Source organism: Oncorhynchus nerka, linkage group LG28, assembly GCF_034236695.1.
Source record: "Oncorhynchus nerka isolate Pitt River linkage group LG28, Oner_Uvic_2.0, whole genome shotgun sequence".
Classification (NCBI taxonomy): domain Eukaryota; kingdom Metazoa; phylum Chordata; class Actinopteri; order Salmoniformes; family Salmonidae; genus Oncorhynchus; species Oncorhynchus nerka.
Window position 1 is genome coordinate 43,869,646 of NC_088423.1, and position 22,099 is coordinate 43,891,744.

Sequence of the window (22,099 nt, forward strand, 5' to 3'; positions counted from 1 at the left end):
ATCCATAGGTTAGGGACTAATGAATTCATTTAAATTGACTGATTTCCTTATATGAGCTGTAACTCAGTAACATCTTTAAAATTGTTTCATGTTGCGTTTATATTTTGTTTCGATTATAGATAATCACATTGCAATTTGGCATTATAAAATCTATCAAGTGTGTGTTTAAAAATGTCCTCAAATTCTTCGGTTGTGAGTCGTGTTAATATAATTATTTAGTGTAGGATCGGTCTGTATCCCATATACACTATGTAGAGTTTATTTTAAAACATGTTCCTGTGATAAGAGAGGCGCGCGCAGGCACCCGCAATGATCATGTGAACGCGCCCTCTGTCGTGGCTTCCAATGTCATATGACTAGCCGCCGCAGTGTCATTTAATACCATACAGAAATAGCTAGCTTGTTACCAGTATCTTTTAGTTATTGCCCTTAGCTACTAGCACACCAGCTATACTGTAGTTCAGGTAGAGGGTTTCGTTTATTTAAGTATGACAACCTTGGTGGGAAACAGGACAATGGACATCAACGGTCCTGCTGCGGCAAGGACACACACACAAGCTGTGACCAGAAACTACATCTCTCAACCAAGGCTGAGTACGTAGCTAGCTACCTAGCCAGATGCTTGGTTCTCCATAGCTTGCTAACTACTAGATTGTTTGCGCGAAAACAAATACTTACAGTGTATGTGAAATATTCGATATAAAATACATTTTGCTTTACCATTGAACCGAAAGTAAAATGCTTAAAGGTGTGAAATGGCTAGCTTGCAAACTACTATTAGCAAGCTAGCAAACCTGTGTGCGGAGCTGTTTTGCAACAGTCCCATTTATAATCTTTGCTTGTCTGTTATGTAAATGTGTAATCTACCAGTTTAATATTAGCGTACACTTATAAATATAACTATACGTTTAACTATTTACTATATTTGTTCATCATCAAGCGTTATGCGAACATAAGCTAGCTAGGTAAAGACAAAGTAGGCTAACTAGCTAGCATAGCCAAATCAGCTGACTGCTCCTGACAGAATGAATAACCGTGCGATAGCAAAATATAGCGTGTCACGAAATCAACGCATTTACTCTATAATGTACAGAAGATTGTATGTCATGGGAATTGTAACTATGGAACTAACTAATTGTATTGGTTTGTGGTGTGGAAATTATTGCTAGGCAGATGGAGTTATAGACTGACAAATGTTGATTATCCCACTAAGACGTAATCACGTGAGGCTGAAGGCACAGACAACATTGAGACCGATGTTTCACTGGATGTACAAATGTGACGCATCCGGTTGGCGTTTCCACTCACTACCAAATATGGTAGTGAGGAAGCCAACTGGCGTTCAGTGGGAGAAGATGGAACGAGATGGATTTTGACCGACATTCAGCAAATCTACTCAATTAAACATTTTAATCTCAATACAGTTTTCTGTTCCCAAAACTAGAATATGTTATAAACAGAACGTATTAAGTTTTGTGGACTTCACTCTTTGCAACAAAAAAAAGTGTGCTGTTTTAGGCGTGTGAAGGTGAACTGAGGTATTGCACAAGGTCACCTCAGAGTAGGCATTCTTTTACAGAATATGCAGATGCAGATTAGAACGCGCCAATAGGATATAGCTATTGCTTGTTCTGCCCACTGACTCATTTGTTCTTATTGGGAATTACAAGCTTTGGTCTAGTTATCACTGTACATAGTTTTTTTTCCTATTGTGTTGACTGTACGTTTGTTTGTAACTGTTTTTGTCGCACTGCTTTTCTTTATCTTGGGCAGTTGTAAATGAGAACTTGTTCTCAACTGGCCTACCTAGTGAAATAAACATTATAAACAATCTTTGTTGCAGGCCTGCTGCTGGTAGTCATTAGATATCACGTTTTTGGTTTTCGCCCTAGCACTACACAACTGACTCATAACAAACTCATAATCAAGCTTTGATTATTTGAATCAGTTGTCATGCTAGTGTAACTGACGTGAAATGGCTAGCTAGTGGTGGTGCGCGCTAATAGCGTATCAAATCGGTGACCTCACTTGCTCTGAGACCTTGAAGTAGTGGATCCCCTTGCTCTGCAAGGGTCGCGGCTTTTCTGGCGCGATGGGCAACGATGCTTCGTGGGAGGCAGTTGTTGATGTGTGCAGAGGGTCCCTGGTTCGAGCCCAGGTAGGGGCGAGGAGAGGGACGGAAGCTATATTGTTACACTAGGGCAAAAAACTAAAAGTTCACTGGTGGGTGGGGGCAGGACAGAGTTTGGGAAACCCTGATGTAGACCACCATGGGCAGTGACATGCTACTTACGGCCTTTCCCAATGCATAGCATTTTTTTTTTTTTAACAAAAGGTAAACACTTAATAAAAGATACAGTGAGTAATGATAACTTGGCTATATACAAGGATGGCTATAAACAGTAACGAGTCTATGTGCAGGGGTACGAGGTAATGGAGGTAGATACAGTGCATTTGGGAAATTATTCAGACCCCTTGACGTCTTCTACATTTTGCTACATTACAGTCTTATTCAAATTGATTAAATCGTTTTTCCCTGATCAATCGACACACAATACTCCGTAATGACGAAGCAAAAACAGGTTTTAGAAATGTTTGAAAATGTATTAAAAATAAAACATCACATTTACATAAGTATTCAGACCCTTTACTCTGTTGAAACACCTTTGCGGCAATTACAATCAAGGCTTCTTTGGTATGATGCTATAAGCTTGTCACACCTGTATTTGGGGATTTTTTCACATTCTTCTCTGCAGATCTTCTCAAGCTCTATCAGGTTGGATGGGGAGTGTCACTGCACTGCTGTTTTCATCTCCAGAGATGTTCGATCGGGTTCAAGTCCGTGCTCTGGCTGGGCCACTCAAGGAGATTCAGAGACTTGTCCTGAAGCCACTCCTGCGTTGTCTTGGCTGTGTGCTTAGGGTCGTTGTCCTGTTGGAAGGTGAACCTTCGCCCTCAGTCTGAGGTCCTGAGCGCTGTGGAGCAGGTTTTCATGAAGGATCTCTACTTTGCTCTGTTAATCTTTCTCTCGATCCTGTCTCGTCTTCCAGTCCCTGCCGCTGAAAAAAACATCCCCACAGCATGATGCTGCCACCACCATGCTTCACTGTGGTGCCAGGTTTCTTCCAGATGTGACGCTTGGCATTCAGGCCAAAGAGTTCAATCTTGGTTTCATCAGACCAGAGAATCTTGTTTCTCATGGTCTGAGAGTCCTTTAGATTGCTTACATTTCAGAATGGAAGCCACTGTGTTCTTGTGGACCTTCAATGCTGCAAACATTTTTGGTACCCTTCACCAGAACTGTGCATCGACGCAATCCGGTCTCGGAACTCTACTGACAACTCCTTCGACCTCATTACTTCGTTTTTGTTCTGACATCAACTTTGGGCCCTTATATAGACAGGTGTGTGCCTTTCCAAATCATGTCAAATCAATTGAATTTACCACAGGTGAGGTCATAAGGTGAATGCACCAATTTGTAAGTCGCTCTGGATAAGAGCGTCTGCTAAATGACTTAAATGTAAATGTATGTAAAATGTAGGTGTAGAAACATCTCAAGGATGATTAATGGAAACAGGATGCACCTGAGCTCAATTTCGAGTCTCATAGCAAAGGGTCTGAATACTTATCTAATTTAATGTTTCTGTTTCTTGGTTTAAATGTTTTTAATTAAAAAGAATAGAACAGTCTTTAACCCGCTAGCGGAACCGCCCGCAAACAGTCAAGAAGTCTCATAAAACAAAGTATTAGGCACCATTTTAGAGATAAAATTCTCGTTAATCCAGCCACAGTGTCTGATTCCAAAAATGCTTTACAGCGACAGCTTCACAAACGATTATGTTACGTTACTAACAACTCACTGAAACACCCAGCCATTTTTCCAGCCAAAGAGAGGAGTCCCAAAAAGCACAAATAGAGAGAAAATGAATCACTAACCTTTGAGGATCTTCATCAGATGACACTCCATAGGACTTCATGTTACACAATACATGTATGTGTTCGGTAAAGTTAATATTTATATCCAAAAATCTTATTTTACATTGGCGCGTTACGTTCAGTAGTTCCAAAACATGCAGTGATATTGCAGAGAGCCACATGAATTCACAGAAATACTCATTAGAAATGTTGATGAAAATTCAAGTGTTATGCATGGAACTTTAGATACACTTCTCCTTAATGCAACCGCTGTGTCAGATTTTTTTTAAACTTTACGGAAAAAGCATAATCGGAGAACGGCGCTCAGAGCCCAAACCAGCCAGAGAAATCTCCACCATGTTGGGTAGTCAACATTATGCATAAATAGCATTATAAATATTCAGTTACCTTCGATCTTCATCAGAATGCACTCCCAGGAATCGCAGTTCCACAGTAAATGCTTTTTTGTTCGATAATGTCCATCATTTATGTCCAATAGCTTCTTTTGTTAGGGCGTTTGGTAAACAAATCCAAAATCGCTTTCAGATCCAGTTGGATGAAAAGTTAAAGTTATATTACAGGTCGAAGAAACTTGTCAAACTAAGTATAGAATCAATCTTTAGGATGTTTTTATCATAAATGTTCCAACTGGAGAATTTCATTGTCTGTAGAAAAGCAATGGAACGAGAGATGCCTCATGTGTAAGCACATGACTGAGAACGAGGCTGCAGGCAGACCCCTTAGTCAAACAGCTCCCATTCGGCCACCCTTCACACGAGCAGCCTGAAACAAAGTTCTAAAGACGGTTGACATCTAGTGGAAGCCTTGTGAAGTGCAAAATAACCCATATCCCACTGTGTATTCAATAGGGGTGAGTTCAAAAACTACAAACCTCAGATTTCCCACTTCCTGTTTGGATTTTTTCTCAGGTGGTTTTTGCCTGCCACATGAGGTCTGTGAGTATAACAGAAATCATTCAAACAGTTTTAGAAACTTCAGAGTGTTTCCTATCCAATATTACTACTAATATGCATATATTAGCATCTGGGACAGAGTAGGAGGCAGTTCACTCTGGGCACGCTATTCATCCAAAAGTGAAAATGCTGCCCCCTATCCCAAAGAAGATAACTTGGGTGGCTTGAATCTTTGACAATTTTTAGGGCCTTCCTCTGACACCGCCTGGGCTGTCCGCACTACCCTCTATAGCGCTTTATAGTTGGATGCCAAGCAGTTGCCATACCAAGCGGCGATGCAGCAAGTCAAGATAGCACAACTGTATAACTTTTTGAGGATCTGAGGGCTCACTTCCAATAATTTCAGCCTCCTGGGGGGGAAGAGCCGTTGTCGTGCCCTCTTCATGACTGTGTTGGTGTGTTTGGACCATACTAGATCCTTAGTGATGTCGACACCGAGGAACTTGAAGCTCTCGCCCCCCTCGACCTCAGCCCATCGACGTGAATGGGGGCATGCTCGGGCCCTCCATTTCCTGTTGTCCACGATCAGCTGCTTTGTGTTGCTGACGTTGAGGGAGATGTAGTCCTGCCACCGCACTGCCAGATCTCTGATCTCCTTATACGCAGTCTCATTGTCTTCTGTGATCAGGCCTACCACGTTGTGTTGTTGGCAAACTTAATGTTGGTGTTATGCGTGGCCACACAATCACGGGTGAACAGGGAGTACAGAAGGTTATTAAGCTTGCACCCCTGAGGGGCCCCAGTGTTAGGGTCAGTGTGGTGGATGTGTTGCCTACATTCACCACTTGTGGGCATCCTGTCATGAAGTCCAGAATCCAGTTGCAGAGGGAGGTGTTCAATCCCAGGGTCTTTAGGTAAATGATGAGCTTTGTGGGCACTATGGTGTTGAACGCTGATCTGTAGTCAATGAACAGCATTCTCACTTTGGTGTTCTTTTTGTCCAAGTGGGAAAGTGCAATAGAGATTGCATCATCTGTTGGGGCGATATGCTTATTGGAGTGGGTCCAGGGTGTCTGGGATGATGGTGTTGATGTGAGCCGTGGCCAGCCGATGTGAGTGCTACGGGGCAATAGTCATTTAGACATATTACATTGGCGTTCTTGGGCACATGGACTATGGTTGTCTGCTTAGCGTAGGTATTCAGGTGTCGTGTTATACACAATTCTTCATTTTTCTTCTTTTTCTTTTCTTTTTTGAACTCTTAAGATGTCTTGCTGCGTATTGAAAATGCAGATCTAAAATGCTTGTTATTGTCATTTCTGCTCAACATCACTCATCTTGTACTTCAGCTGCACTTCTCCACTCGGAGCATAATTCACCAATGGCAGCACTCTGACAGATGTGTAGCTACTTTTCTCGGCATAGCCTACTTTTCTCCGGTGAATTGTAAGGTTCACTTTAAACAAAACAATAGGAAATGTAGCTGGCTACATTCTTTCTATGATAAACATTTAGAAATATGATGGGTATTCATCGTTTTTAAAATGTAATTGCTCATTGTTAACTCATTGACTTGTGTGACTGCTAGCCAAATAGCATTACAATTCTGTCATCTGATGATCATCTGGAAGCTATTTTCAGCGGAATGTGTTACAATAATATTTTTTGTGAAGGAAAACTGTAGTTGCACGTCACTGATCACTATTGAACCAAAAAAACCACTGACATTTAATATAAAACACAGGTGAGATGGATTAAAACACAGATTCGACGCCTGAGTATTAAACTGGGTCAGGGAGAGGTTGAAGAAGTTAATGAAGACACTTGCCAGTTAGACATCACATGCTCTGAGTACACATCCTGGAAACCCGTCTGGCCCTTTCCCTTTGTAATCCGTGATAGTTTTCAAGCACTACCACATCCAACGAGCATCATTAACCTCTCTGGGATATGTGGGACGGTAGCGTCCCACCTGGCCAAAAGCCAGTGAAAATGCAGAGCTCCAAATTCAAATAAATTACTATAACTTTCATGAAATCACACCTGCAATACCAAATTACCAATACCAAATTAAAGTACTGTAATTGCTGGACTATTAAGCGCACCTGAATATAAACCGCACCCACTGAATTATTAAAAACATATGTATTTTGTACATAATTAAGCCGCACATGTCTATAAGCCGCAGGTGCCTACCGGTACATTGAAACAAATTAACTTTACACAGCCTTTAAACGAAACATGGCTTGTAACAAAAATTAAACAGTAGCCTACCAGTAAAGTCATTGGTCACTATCTTCCTCCTGTGCATTGAAACCACTGAAGTCATCTCCTTCGGTGTCGGAGTTGAATAGCCTCAGAATTGCTTAATCCGATGTTGGATTGTTTTCATTGTCGCTCTCGTCACTTTCATCCGGAGGCAAATACCTCGCTCAGCTCATGCTGCCCCTTCAACACGCAGCAGTCCAGACTTTCGAAACCCGTTGATGATAGTGGATTTTGACAATGCTCCACGCTGTCAGGACCCACTGGCAGACTTGACCATAAGATGCTTTTTGCCTGCGGCACGTTTTAGTGAAGGATTTCTCCCCACTTGTCATCCAAGCCTCCCACTGAACAAGGAGCGCCACCTTAAATGCACGATTTACACTGATGTCGAGTGGCTGCAAATACTTCGGGCCATCTGCTTTTCTTCCCTCTGAAAGCTTTTGTTGTCTTTCTGCTCTGAGTCAGTTCCTCACGCTGCTGTTTCCAACGTCTTATCATCGACTCATTAAGGCCAAGCTCCCATGCAGCAGCTCTATTTCCTTTTCCAACAGCCAGATTTATCGCCTTCAACTTGAAAGCTGCATCATATGCATTTCTCCGTGTCTTTGCCATGATGAGGGTGACAAAATTACTACCGTAATCAGAATGATGAAGTTTGAGCGCGCTCGATTTACGTCACATTATGTGACGGTGCTCAGTTTTTTGGCGGCATGAATCTTGTGAAAGCGGGAAAAATCCATAAATTAGCCGCGTCATTGTATAAACCGCGAGGTTCAAAGTGTGGGAATAAAGTAGCGCCTTATAGTCCGGAAATTACAGTACACTTTTTGTGAATCCAGCCAACATGTCAGATTTCAAAAAGGCTTTTCGGCGAAAGCAAACGATGCTATTATCTGAGGATAGCACCATAGTAAACAAAGAGAGAAAAGCATATTGCAACCCTGCAGGCGCGACACAAAATGCAGAAATAAAAATATAATTCATGACTTTGACGAGCTTCTTTTGTTGGCACTCCAATATGTCCCATAAACATCACAAATGGTCCTTTTTGTTTGAATTAATTCCGTCGATATATATCCAAAATGTCAATTTATTTGGCGCGTTTTATCCAGAAAAACACCGGTTCCAACTTGCGCAACGTGACTACAAAATATCTCAAAGGTTACCTGTGAACTTTGCCAAAACATTTCAAACTACTTTTGTAATACAACTTTAGGTATTTTTTAACGTAAATAATCGATACAATTGAAGACGGGATGATCTGTGTTCAATACAGGAGGAAGAAAAAATAGCTAGCTTTCTGGTCACGCGCCTCTATCTAACAGTACACTTCAAGTTACCCTCGTTCTGGATGGCAGTACTTCTTCATTACACAAGGGAATAACCTCAACCAATTTTTAAAGACTGACATCCAGTGGAAGCGATAGGAACTGCAAGAAGGTCCCTTAGAAATCTGGATTCCCAATAAAATCCATTGAAAAGAGTGACTTAAAATAAAAAAATAAGAATGGTTTATCCTCGGGGTTTCGCCTGCTAAATAAGTTCTGTTATACTCAGACATGATTCAAGAAGTTTTAAACTTCAGTGTTTTCTATCCAAATCTACTAATAATATGCATATCTTCTGGGGATGAGTAGCAGGCAGTTGAATTTTGGCATGCTTTTTATCCAAAATTCCCAAATGCTGCCCCCTATTCTAGAGAGGCTTTAAGTGTCCGGGTTAGTGTTCCGCTCCTTGAAAGGGGGATTTCTAGCCTTTTAAAATGACAAAAGAAATACTGTAATCCTTGGCTTCTGTTTGGGATATGTACGTACGGTCACTGTCGGGATTATGTTGTCGATGCACTAATGAAGCCGGTGACTTATGTGTTAAACTCTTCAATATCATGGATGAATCACAGAACATATTTCAGTCTGTGCTAGCAAAACAGTCATCTAGCTTAGCATCCACCTCATCAGACCGCAACCGTATTGAGCTCGTCACTGGTACTTCCTGTTAGATTTTTTTCTTGTAAGCAGGAATACCGTTATGGTTAGATTTGCCAAATGGAGGGCAAGGGTGAGCTTTGTCTGTGTGGAGTAAATGTGATCTACAGTTTTTTTTGCCTCTAGTTGCACAGGTGACGTGCTGCTAGAAATAGGTAAGACAAATTGCCGTTTTCCTGTATTAAAATCACTGGCCACTAGGAGCGCTGCTTCTGGATGACCATTTTCTTATTTGCTTATGGACCTATACAGCTCGTTGAGTGTGATCTTAGTGCCAGCATCGGTTTGTGGTGGTAAATATACGGCTACAAAAAATATAGATCTAATTTCTTGGTAAATAGTATGGTCTACAGCGTATCATGATTCAAACATTAAAAATAAAATTTCTTCCCAAACCATACATTTTTCAACAATTTCAACAACAAAGGTGTTTTCTGGTAATTTGTTCTATTTGTATTGACTGCCATGTAAAGCAAAACTATCCAAGCTCTGGTTGATAGTTCCAGAATTTTGCAGGGTCTTATGGCAAACAAAAATGGTTGGTTGCTGTGGAGTCCCATATGGTCACCAAGAGCAATGTAAATAAACAATATAAAAATAAAAAAATGTTTGGTCACACACATATTTAGCAGATGTTATCGCAGGTGTAGAGAAATGCTTGTGTTCCTAATATGGTTCTAAGGTTGTTTGTGTACTGCCTTTAGCCGGCATCAGAGACTGCAGGATGATGGCCAGGCCTATTTTCACACTGTGGTGGAGAATAGATCACTGAAAGGCAGCCTTTTCCCAATACACCACTGCTAAAAGGCCTGTGAGATGGAGGCATATCACAGATGGATGGTGACCCCATTAACTGTCCCTTGAAATAATAACATGGGGATGTGATTTCTCTCTGTTCTCTTTCCTGTATAAAATTTTGGCCAATATTCAAGAACACATCAAAAACCACATGTTATCCACTTTTAGGCAAAGAGATTCATAAAAATGTAAGTAAACGCTGGGCTGAAAAATTGATTATTTAGCAACACAATGCAGACAGGTATTTTTGTACAGACAAGACAAAAGATTTGCAAGCTTCAGTTCAATTGATAAAGCTAGTCATAATTTGATAATGGGAAACTTCATGTAGGTAACAGAAACCAAACTTTGTATCTGCACAGTTCTTCCTGTAAATGTGTTATACAATTTTCTGTGGAAATTGTTAAAAGTAGTCATTGTGCATAGATTTCTATGGTTTGTTCAACTTTTAAAATCAATTGTTCGTCTGGTACACATTGTAAAGTGAAAAATCTGAGTCAGCATGATTTCGTTACCATGGAATTGCCCTACTGCTAACATGAGTCAATTAACCTAAATTGCAGTTGGCTAGGCTATATATTGGGTGTCAATTTCAACAATTTAATGGATATTTTAGAACGGGGCATCGGCGAGATGATTAGTTGTAATATTTGCAGTGTCGTAGACAAAGTCATTGTCAAAAACATGTTTACAAATAATATATATTTATACAGGATGACAATACAAGAGGGAATGAATAAATTAACTTCTTCGGGGTATCCCCCCCCCTTCTCAATTTCCGCCTGAAGACATACTCTAATCTAACTGCTTGTAGCTCAGGCCCAGAAGCAAGGATATGCATATTCTTGGTATCATTTGAAAGGAAACACCCTACATTTTGTGGAAATGTGAATTGAATGTAGGAGAATATAACACAATATATCTGGTAGAAGATAATACAAGGAAAAAAGTTTTATTGTTGTTGCATCATATTTCAAATGACCAAGAACAGCCAAACATTCAGATAGGATACTGGTTGTAAACTCCTACTGGTTATAATTTGAATGAAGAACATAAGAGGGCAACAATAGTTTAGCAAAGTTTCAGACAGATAACTTCAAGAATGAGCGAGCTACATGATATTGAGCATGAAGTCTCCCAGGTGTCCCACACAAATGTACCCAAGTGGTACATTTTGAAGCAAATAACTATATAAAAATACATAAATGCTATTATAACACCCCCCCCCCCCCCCCACACTGTGTGTGTGTGTGTGTGTGTGTGTGTGTGTGTGTACACACACACACACACCCACAGTGGGGCAAAAAAGTATTTAGTCAGCTACCAATTGTGCAAGTTCTCCCACTTAAAAAGGTGAGAGGCCTGTAATTTTCATCATAGGTACACTTCAACTATGACAGACAAAATGAGAAAAAAAATAGAGAGAATCACATCGTAGGATTTTTAATGAATTTATTTGCAAATTATGGTGGAAAGTAAGTATTTGGTCACCTACAAACAAGCAAGATTTCTGGCTCTCACAGACCTGTAACTACTTCTTTAAGAGGCTCCTCTGTCCTCCACTCGTTACCTGTATTAATGGCACCTGTTTGAACTTGTTATCAGTATAAAAGACACCTGTCCACAACCTCAAACAGTCACACTCCAAACTCCACTATGGACAAGACCAAAGAGCTGTCAAAGGACACCAGGAACAAAATTGTAGACCTGCACCAGGCTGGGAAGACTGAATCTGCAATAGGTAAGCAGCTTGGTTTGAAGAAATCAACTGTGGGAGCAATTGTTAGGAAATGGAAGACATACAAGACCACTGATAATCTCCCTCGATCTGGGGCTCCACGCAAGATCTCACCCATGGGGTCAAAATGATCACAAGAACGGTGAGCAAAAATCCCAGAACCACACGGGGGGACCTAGTGAATGACCTGCAGAGAGCTGGGACCAAATTAACAAAGCCTACCATCAGTAACACACTACGCCGCCAGGGACTCAAATCCTGCAGTGCCAGACGTGTCCCCCTGCTTAAGCCAGTACATGTCCAGGCCCGTCTGAAGTTTGCTAGAGAGCATTTGGATGATCCAGAACAAGATTGTGAGAATGTCATATGTTCAGATGAAACCAAAATATAACTTTTTGGTAAAAACTCTACTCGTCGTGTTTGGAGGACAAAGAATGCTGAGTTGCATCCAAAGAACACCATACCTACTGTGAAGCATGGGGGTGGAAACATCATGCTTTGGGGCTGTTTTTCTGCAAAGGGTCCAGGACGACTGATCCGTGTAAAGGAAAGAATGAATGGGGCCATGTATCGTGAGATTTTGAGTGAAAACCTCCTTCCATCAACAAGGGCTGAAAGATGAAACGTGGCTGGGTCTTTCAGCATGACAATGATCCCAAACACACCGCCCGGGCAACGAAGGAGTGGCTTCGTAAGAAGCATTTCAAGGTCCTGGAGTGGCCTAGCCGGTCTCCAGATCTCAACCCCATAGAAAATCTTTGGAGGGAGTTGAAAGTCTTTGTTGCCCAGCAACAGCCCCAAAACATCACTGCTCTAGAGGAGATCTGCATGCATCATTTATGTTTTGACATAAATGCTGAACTTTATCGAACAAATCAAACATTTATTGTGGAACTGGGATTCCTGGGAGTGCATTCTGATGATCATCAAAGGTAAGTGAATATTTATAATGCTATTTCTGACTTCTGTTGACTCCAACATGGCGGATATGTCTGGCTGGTTTGGGCTCTGAGCGCCGTACTCAGATAATGCTTTTTCCATAAAGTTGTTTTTAAATCTGACACGGCGGTTGCATTAATAAAGAAACAGTCAAAAGTTTGGACACCTACTCATTCTAGTTTTTTTTAAAGTTTTTTTTTTACTATTTTCTACATTGTAGAATAATAGTGAAGACATCACAACTATGAAATAACACATATGGAATCAGTTAAGAACAAATTCTTATTTACAAGGACAGCCTACTCCTTCCTCCCCTTTGGGGAGTTGAACCCCGGTCTCCCGCGTGCCTGCATTCTCTAGTACAGCCATTTATTGAAGGCTATCAAATGCTTCTTAAAGATGCCCTCTGGTGGTCAAACTAGCACTAACTAGCATTACTGGTACCAATGGTTCACACTTAAATAACGAGCCATAGAATTCTGCTGCACTGTGCAAGCTGCGCCGCAGTACGCTGCAACTTTTTTAAAGTAGGAACCACTGTAGGCAGGTTACCAAGAGTGACGAAATGCTCCTCGCCCCAGCAAATGGCTCTAAACTGTTACTGTGGTGTCATTGTTCTTTCGATTTATAGTAACTGCACCACTCTGCCACCTTTTGCAGAGGCTGTGGGTTTAACCAGCTGTCTCTTTGAATAGGTGTCCCGATCAGTATGCACCCTGCCAGCAAAAATATCCCACAGATTAGTGTTCCCACCCTGCCAGCCAATTCTACCCCATTTTCAAGCCTGATTTCACATGCCCCAATCAATGCAGTCAGGTGGGGAGTTTTCTTTTACATATTGGGTCCATCTACTTGCAGGGTTAAAAGCCTGCCCATTTGATGGGGTTGTCATCACTATAAGGAGCATTGTTAGAAGAGCCAAGCGTTGAAAGAGCAAGGTTGGCAGCATCCACATTTTTCAGTTGTGCCCACAAGCCTGTGTGCAGGCTTTTATAGCCTTTAATGATTTAATAAAGCAGGCTGATTTTAGGCTATTTAATGTCATATTCATGTAAAAAATAATCCTGCTAAACTGTCCTTGTACCATTATAATATATTTGTATTAATTGGTTTTCGTTTGTGATCTCTCTTACACTGGTTTTAGAAGCCATTGAGAATTTACTGAAGGTTACTTTAATTCAGTTTTGCAAGGACAGTCTTGACTCTTGTCCAATGTTCCCTCTAAGCTACCACTCATCTCCTCCAGGACTGCTGCTCAGAAAAAGTCCACAGAGAGAAGCACGAGATTGAACTTCACTCAAGTTTCCACAGCAGTGATCATCAACCTGGACCGGTTGATCTCCAAGGGTTTCCTAGTTGGCAAACATTTCTGTAATAAACCCAACAATAAAGCCTTGTTCCTAAATGACCAAAATGTATTTTAAAAAACAAATACAAATAATAATCTGAGCGGTAGATCTTGGCTTGCATTTTGACTCAGGAATCTTGAAGGTTGGAGACCACTGTTCTAGTGTTTTCCCTGTTAGGACTATCAACATCTCCCTTTACTGTGGCAATTGTGATCAAATCAACACAATATTAGCCACTTTCAATGCAACATACCGAAACAAAACTAACTATGCAAGAGATCTTTTTGTAGGCTGAACGCATCGGAGTAGGATTCTATTGTATTGACACGCACTACTCAGCCCGTACCCTACACAGACCAGTGCAGCATAAGCAATCAGAGCTGCAGTAGGCCTTTATGCAAATAGACCATTGCCATATATGGATCTGTGTCATTTACTTTGAACTGGACTGTGTTTACTGCATGAGCGGTCTTGAGTAGATGCCTTGTTTTGAGATCAAAGCGAAAGCTGCATGTAGCCACTTGTGCACATTTTGTTTATCCTTTGCTAGTTAGTTATTAGCCAAATTCATAGATCATTTGAAATCAACGATAAGGGAGTGATTTAAGAGCACAAAACGTGTACATTTCTAGACATCTTTGAAGTCAGAGCTTTTTTTTGTCTTAAAGGGGCACTGTTGTATTGAGGCAGGCTTGAATAAGCTAAGTAGCCAATAGGCAGAGGGTAGTATTTTTCTGATTCTCTGTAATGGTATGGGAACAATCTTACACTACGAGGTCTGGAGTACTGCTCGAAAAAATGGTGTATAAAGGAAGATGTCCCATTCAGGCCGTTTAACATTGAAAATAATGTCAGTTCCGGTCTGTTTAACATGGCGACTCTCCCATAGGCACACATGCATTAGCAGCTGGGTCTGGTCCGCTTAGTTCATGGACTGTATATGAACCACAAAAAATTAGGGAGTGGGATGTCTCGCCTCCTCTTCCATCTCTGCTGCTGTTTTTCTTTTCTACCTGAACTAATTATAGTCACCTGGTGCCTCAGGTTTATATCAGTCCCTAATTAAAGGGGAAGTGTGAAAAAGCAGTGGAATTGCTTTCAAAGTCCAGATTTGTATTTGAGGTTCCTATAGCGCAGTGGTTCTCAAACCTCTCCTCGGGGAACCCCAGCCATGTATTGGATCTATTCCAGAGGTAGCACACCTGATTTCAGCTTGCCCCCAACTAATCATCAAGCCTTTGACTTGGTAAATCAGGTGAGCTTGTTGAGGCCTACAACAAAATTGTGAAACGTCTGGAGGTCCCCAATGAAAGGTTTGAGAACCACTGCGTATAGCAAACAGTTACAACTGTGACTGTATAATGTTGTAAAGTTTGTTCACACTGCAGGCCTTAATGCTCAAATCAGTTTTGTTTTTCAAATCCGTTATGCTCTACTGACTGTACAAACGGCAAGTTACAAGTGACCAAATTCAATTTAGTTTGTGTCCAGACGGCAGTCATTTGCTGGCATGGCTATGCTAGTTGTCATAGTAACGGTGGGTGTGTGGGCAGTGGTGTAGTCTGATGGTGCTCGGGCGTCCTATCACTCAAAGTGATGTACCAAGCTAGGGTGACAACAATGCCTGCCATGAATGTTTCCTAGTTGCTTTGAATGTTTAAAATCAGTGTAAGAACCACTTTTAAAGCCTCAAAGGATAAAATGATCCAACTTTCAAAACAATTTTTGGCTCGCCACAGCAGTCAACTAGCTAGCTAGGTAGCTTGTAAACAACTGACACAACTTGGTCGATGAGCATTTTGTATTCTGTGTAGAATCTAAGACACTCCATTTAGTATGGCATGTATTCATTTGTGGTTCATTAAACATTTTTATGTGAAATATTACAAATTACAATTCATATATGTTACAAATTTGCAAAACATACTATGTTACGAATTCTAGCTAGGTGGCAATGTTAGCTAGCTGGCTAACATTAGCTAGGCAAGGGGTTAACCTGTTATGGCTGCAATCCCGATATCGGGATCGACATGACAACTACCAGTGGAAATGGAGGGCGCCAAATTCAAACCACAGAAATCTCATAATTACTATTCCTAAAACATACATGTGTCTTATATCATTTTAAAGCTATTCTTGTTGTTAATCCCACCAAAGTGTCCGATTTCAAATAGGCTTTTCAGCGAAAGCACTACAAACGATTGTTAGGTCTCCACCAAACCACAAACACAGCCATTTTCCAGCAAAATATAGCATTCACAAAAAGCATAAATAAAGATAAAATTAATCACTAACCTTGAATTATTTTCATCAGATGACACTCATAGGACTTCATGTTACACAATACATGCATGTTTTGTTTGATAAAGTTCATATTTATATCAAGAAATCAGAGTTTACATTGGCGCGTTAGATTCACTAGTTCCAAAAACATCAAGTGATTTTGCATAGCCACATCGTTTCAACAGAAATACTTATCATAAATGTAGATGACAATACAAGTTATACACATGGAATTATAGATATACCTCTCCTTAATGCAACCGCTGTGTCAGATTTCAAAAAAAGTTGCAAGTGCCTTGGTGGAAGAGTGGGGTAACATCTCACAGCAAGAACTGGCAAATCTGGTGCAGTCCATGAGGAGGAGATGCACTGCGGTACTTATTGCAGCTGGTGGCCACACCAGATACTGACTGACTTTTGATTTTGACCCCCTCTTTGTTCAGAGACACACTATTCCATTTCTGTTAGTCAGAAGTCTGTGGAACTTGTTCAGTTTGTCTCAGTTGTTGAATCTTGTTATGTTCATGTAAATATTTACATAGGACATTTCTTTTTTTGTCATTAGTCTAACAAAACAAGGGCAAATAAATCAGATTTGACCATTCAGACACAAGTTACATTTTTATTTTTTATTTAACTTGGCATGTCAGTTAAGAAATCTTATTTTCAATGACGGCCTAGTGGGTTAACTGTCTTGTTCAGGAGCAGAACAGATTAAAAAAATTAAAAAATCAGGGATTAGATTTTGCAACCTTTCGGTTACTAGTCCAACGCTCTAACCACTAGGCTACCTGCCGCCCAGGCACATGGCCAGGAATCAGATTTGTATCAGACTTCAAACCACCTGTGAAGGTGGCTTGAAATATCAGATTACATGTGGTTTTGGGCTGTTCAGAATGCAGGAAAAATAACCAATTCAAATTGGATTTTGATTCACTTCAAACTGCCAATGTGAACACTGCTTAAAGAACCCTGTCTTGGTGAATTACTTTCAAGTTTCAAGTGCTTTGAGATTCTTTGCTTGTTGCTTCATGATTATTGGACAATTTAACAATTCGTTGCATGCTCCGTGATTTGTAGTTGCACAAACATGAAAGGCTCTGAGTTTGAACATTTCTGGGGGTGTGCTTCCTTGAATCCCTTTGTCCTGTAAATGATCATTGAAAGTCTAGGAATATACACTTTTGTTTACCATCAAGGACATCAGAATTGAGTTGAAATTGCCTCCCTATTACAAATTGATTGGTGCTCTTGGTCCATTTGTCTCCTTTGCCTTGGATTTTGCGCCATTGAAAATTCACCGAAGATCCAACACCTCCATCTAAGAGTAACCTATCTATCCAACTTGAATAAGGCAGAGCATTGTTTGACAATGGGCAAGCCTTTAATTTGCCTAAAGATAGTAGGGATGTTTTCATTCCAACATCCAATAAGCCTATTCTGATACTATACAGGATTTGTACTGTTTGTCTTAAATGCTGCCATATTTCTTCTGATGAGTGGCAACAAGGAGATTGTTAGGTTTAGGCTGATCTAAGCAAACTTTTTTGGTTGAGTGTGTTTGTTGGCTAAGAGTTGCATGTTTGAGTTAAGGAGGTTCCCTGGTTTCAGGCTTGGGCCAATTAGCATTCCCATCTCCTGGTGGCCTGTGAGAAGCCCCCTGTGCGTGCTTGTGGTCGGGTAGAACTTGATTGTGAGCCGCATGTCACTGTTACCACTGCTTTGTACCATGTATTCAGCGTTCGAATGATGCTGCGCCCCATCCCAGCACCCACAGAGCCCCCTCTTTTTAGCTGGGAAATTCAATTGTGTTGGAATGCTCTGTGCCTCTTTTCTCTGATACTTGAATGGGCCCTTTAGTATTTCACACCAAGGTGTCCTTCAGGGTGTGAGGTCAGGCTACCAAAACAGTTTCTAGTGGCGGATTAGGACCAATTAACATCTTTGTACACAAAGGGCTCTGGCAGCTGAACAGGCCGGAGGGTGACCCACACTGCCGTTGCATGCCAAGCCAGGGGACTGCTGCACTTGAGCTCAAGTAGCAAAAGAGGGGTGGGGAAAGTTTTTCAAACCTAATGAGAAATGTTGCTCCTTCACATCATATGAATGTGTAGCGCATTGATTAATCATGATCTTGTGTAATGAGTGGGTACTATATTTATTTTAGCTGTGTGCAACTGTCTCAGAGGACATCTGAGTTGTTGTTTTTTCATTATTAGGAAAGTTCTGGTGGGCCTAATCTAAACCATAATTTCAACAATGTGTCTGTGCAATGCACCACAACATTTATTTGCTTTGTTGGAAGTACTTATTGTGTTCTAAAAGGGTACTATCCACCAGATTAAACTATGGTCATTTTTTCACACAATAAATGTGAAGATGGTCTCTGCAAATAGGGCTATCTTGAAATTGGGCTTATGTTCCCATTTTCTGTTTTCAAATATTTTCCATTAGAGTTTTGTGTACTTGTGGAAAGATCTTAAGAGGTTGATGTACAATTGTACAGCCACAATTTTCTTGCATCATAATTATTATAACCCTTCAGTAAGTAGCCATATGTATCTCCTTTGAGCCATATATGGATAATTTGTGGGGTAAGTGTAGCTATTAAGTCCATAATAGGTCTAACATGACCAACCAACATACATTCTGCAATTTGTCTGAGGAGAAATGGGCAAACAAAAAAAACTGTACAACACATACATTAAGCCGCTTTTTAAGGGGGTATTTGGATGCAAGATTTGTCAGAGGCGAAAGTATAATCATGTCAATCATGAGGCTAATCTTTTATTTAATTGACTGTTGAGCTTGTGGGCCAATAGGAGATAAGGGTGTGCTGATGACTAGGAGTATATCACACATATTTGTGATGGCCTGCATTACTCGTTATTTGGGATATTGACAGTGCTTCTGCATATTTCTGCAGTTACGTTTTTGTATTTTTAGTTTTGGGAACAAATTTGAGTGGGAACTCGAGCTTTAGGCTATGAAGTAGAAGTCCATCTGAGATGAGGTTGAATTTTTACAGATTTTAGATGCACGGTTAATTGCAAGGTTTGAATGCAACGTTTTTAGTCTGAGAAAAACGAATCATTAGCGCTATAGCCACTTCCCACACACACACACCTGCATTTCAACCCCTATTACCCAGACAGGCTGTAAGAGAGAGATGGGGTTAGGGGCCCTAACCTTAAATTTAAAAAAATTGATAATCAAAGATTTGCCTATATTTTTATCAACCGGGTAGTTATAAACAAAACTCAAATGCTAGGCTGTATTATGGTGTGGCATAGTTAATAATTTATTATGTCAAGATATCATGTAGGCTAGCCTACATCATGATTATCACCACTGCATGCTTATATTTAATTCATATAGGCCTACTTGCAGATTTTTAGTTGTGCTAAGTTATGAAATAGAGCTAACCAGTATTCATAGCTCATTAGGAGATCATTTTAAATAAAACAGTTTTGAGACTGGGATCCTGGTCTCGCACTGAGACTTAGCAATGTTAATTAATCCTAGACTACTCATTAGCCTACGTTCAAGGCCTGTGCCTTAGGGTAGAGGGAGGCAAAACGGAATTAATCAATGACTTTAATCACTGGTAGGCGCTAAGTTTCTATCAGGATGAGATGCTGCATAATTGTATTGTAGATTTTGGAATCTTTAAGTCTCTTTACGCCTCTACAAATGTCTTTACTCCCGGTGCAGGGAGTTCATAGAGTAGTCCGAGCAGAGGCAGTTTTATTTGGGGAAGGAAGGGAAACTAGTGCCCCTCTGTTGGGGTGGTCCTTTTATCACACTTGAGCACTCCCTTTGTCTCTCACACTCTCTGTCTCACTCTCTCTCACTCTTCCCCATCTCTCTCTTACAGCCTGTCTGGGTAATAGGGGTTGAAATGCAGGTGTGTGTGTGGGAAATGGCTATAGCGCTATAGTGCATTGACAGGTTATTTGTTGGCCACTGCCTAATTAGTGGCAAAGTGGATGCACCCCGCCAGGCTTTAGTGTTCTGTGTTAGAACCAGTCTGCTCTAATTTCCTTGCAGCTTTGATATTGGCCAAGAGATTGACGGTTCACAGAAAAAAAGAAACACAAGGGCATGATGGAAGACCTGGTGAAAACAATGCCCCCGTACTCCCCTTCACTTCGCCGCCTCATGCTATAGCTGTGCGAGGAGAAGCAGACGGAGGCCCCCGGTTTTTGCAGACACTACCAAATTGGCCCTAATGTCAGCAGAGCTAATGTTTTCCCAAAGAAAGTAAGAGGACAAAGTTTTGGACCACACCTATGCTCTTCTGTTTCTCCATACTTGGGCCTTTAAAGGGGGGCCTGAACTTCCTGATTTTGGCCTAGTTTTTCGTTTTGGTCATTAAGCAATGCAGCGGCCATGACTGAAGCCAAACCAGAGTTGTTGTTGGTTTCAAATCAAAGCACCTTACAGATTAAATGCTTCCTTACTTGCCCTTACCAACAATGCAGTAAAATAAAAAAATATATATAAGTAACATAACCTCTCTAGGGTATGTGAGATGCTAGCCTCCCACCTGGCCAACATCCAGTGAGATTGCAGAGCACCAAATTCAAATACAGAAATACTCACTATAAAAATTGAGAAAAGATACTATTTTACATAGGTTTAAAGAACAACTTCTTCTGAATCCAACCACGGTGTCAGATTTAAAAATGCTTTACGGTGACCGCATACCTTAAGATGATTTGAGAACATAGCCCAGCAGACAAATCATTACAAACAGTAACCAGCCAAGTAGAAGAGTTACACAAGTCAGAAATAGAGATAAAATGAATCACTTACCTTTGATTTTCTTCATATGGTTGCACTCAGAAGACATTCATTTATTCAATAAATGTTCCTTTTGTTCGATAGTCTCTTTTTATATTCACAAACCTCTGTTTTGTTCCCGCGTTTTCTTCAGTAATCCACAGGCTCAAACGCTGTCACAACAGGCAGACATAAAAATCCAAATTGTATCCGTAAAGTTCATAGAAACATGTCAAACAATGTTTATATTCAATCCTCAGTTTGTTTTTAGCCTAAATAATTGATAATATTTCAACCGGACAATAACGTTGTCAATATAAAAGGTAAACAAGAAAGGCACTCTCTCGGTCGCGCGCGTGAAAAAGCTCTGTGACACGGCAGGGTCCACTCATTCAGACTGCTCTCACGCCCTCATTTGTCAGAATACAAGCCTGAAACAATTTCTAAATACTGTTGACATCTAGTGGAAGACATAGGAACTGCATTTTGAGTCCTAAGTCAATGGATACTGTAATAGCATTGAATCAAACTACCAACAAAAGAAAATCCTACTTCCTGAATGGATTTTCTCAGGTTTTTGCCTGCCAAATCAGTTCTGTTATACTCACAGACACTATTTTAACAGTTTTGGAAACTTTATAGTTTTCTATCCAAATTGACCAATTTATATGCATATCCTATCTTCTGGGCCTGAGTATAAGGCAGTTTAATTTGGGCCTGCTTTTCATCCAAAATTCCAAACGCTGCCCCCTACCCTAGAGAAGATAATTAAAGAGCAGCAGTAAAATAACAATAGCGAGGCTATATACAGGGGTTACTGGTACAGAGTCAATGAGCAAGGGGCACCGGTTAGTCAATGTTATTGAGGTAATATGTAGGTAGAGTTATTAAAGTGACTATGCATAGATAATAACAGAGTAGCAGCAGTGTAAAAGGGGGGGAACGGACAATGCAAATAGTCTGGGTAGCCATTTGATTAGATGTTCAGGAGTCTTATGCCTTGGGGTTAGAAGCTGTTTAGAAGCCTTTTTGGACCTAGACTTGGCGCTCCGGTGCCGCTTGCCATGCGGTAGCAGAGACGACAGTCAATGGTGGATGGAGGCTTTGATCATTTTTAGGGCCTTC

The 22,099-nt window shown here is 40.7% G+C and overlaps 1 protein-coding gene across 1 annotated transcript in view; it reads left to right on the forward strand.

The window, feature by feature from the left end:
* Window positions 1–317: 317 nt before the first annotated feature.
* The window catches only part of LOC115113259 (V-type proton ATPase subunit B, brain isoform-like), a 42,385-nt gene continuing 20,603 nt past the window's right edge, over window positions 318–22,099 (forward strand). Inside the window, exon 1 of the mRNA XM_029640728.2 lies at window positions 318–594. Within this exon, the coding sequence (XP_029496588.1) occupies window positions 489–594 (106 nt within the window). The 5' untranslated portion in view covers window positions 318–488. The remainder of the gene's footprint in view (window positions 595–22,099) is intronic.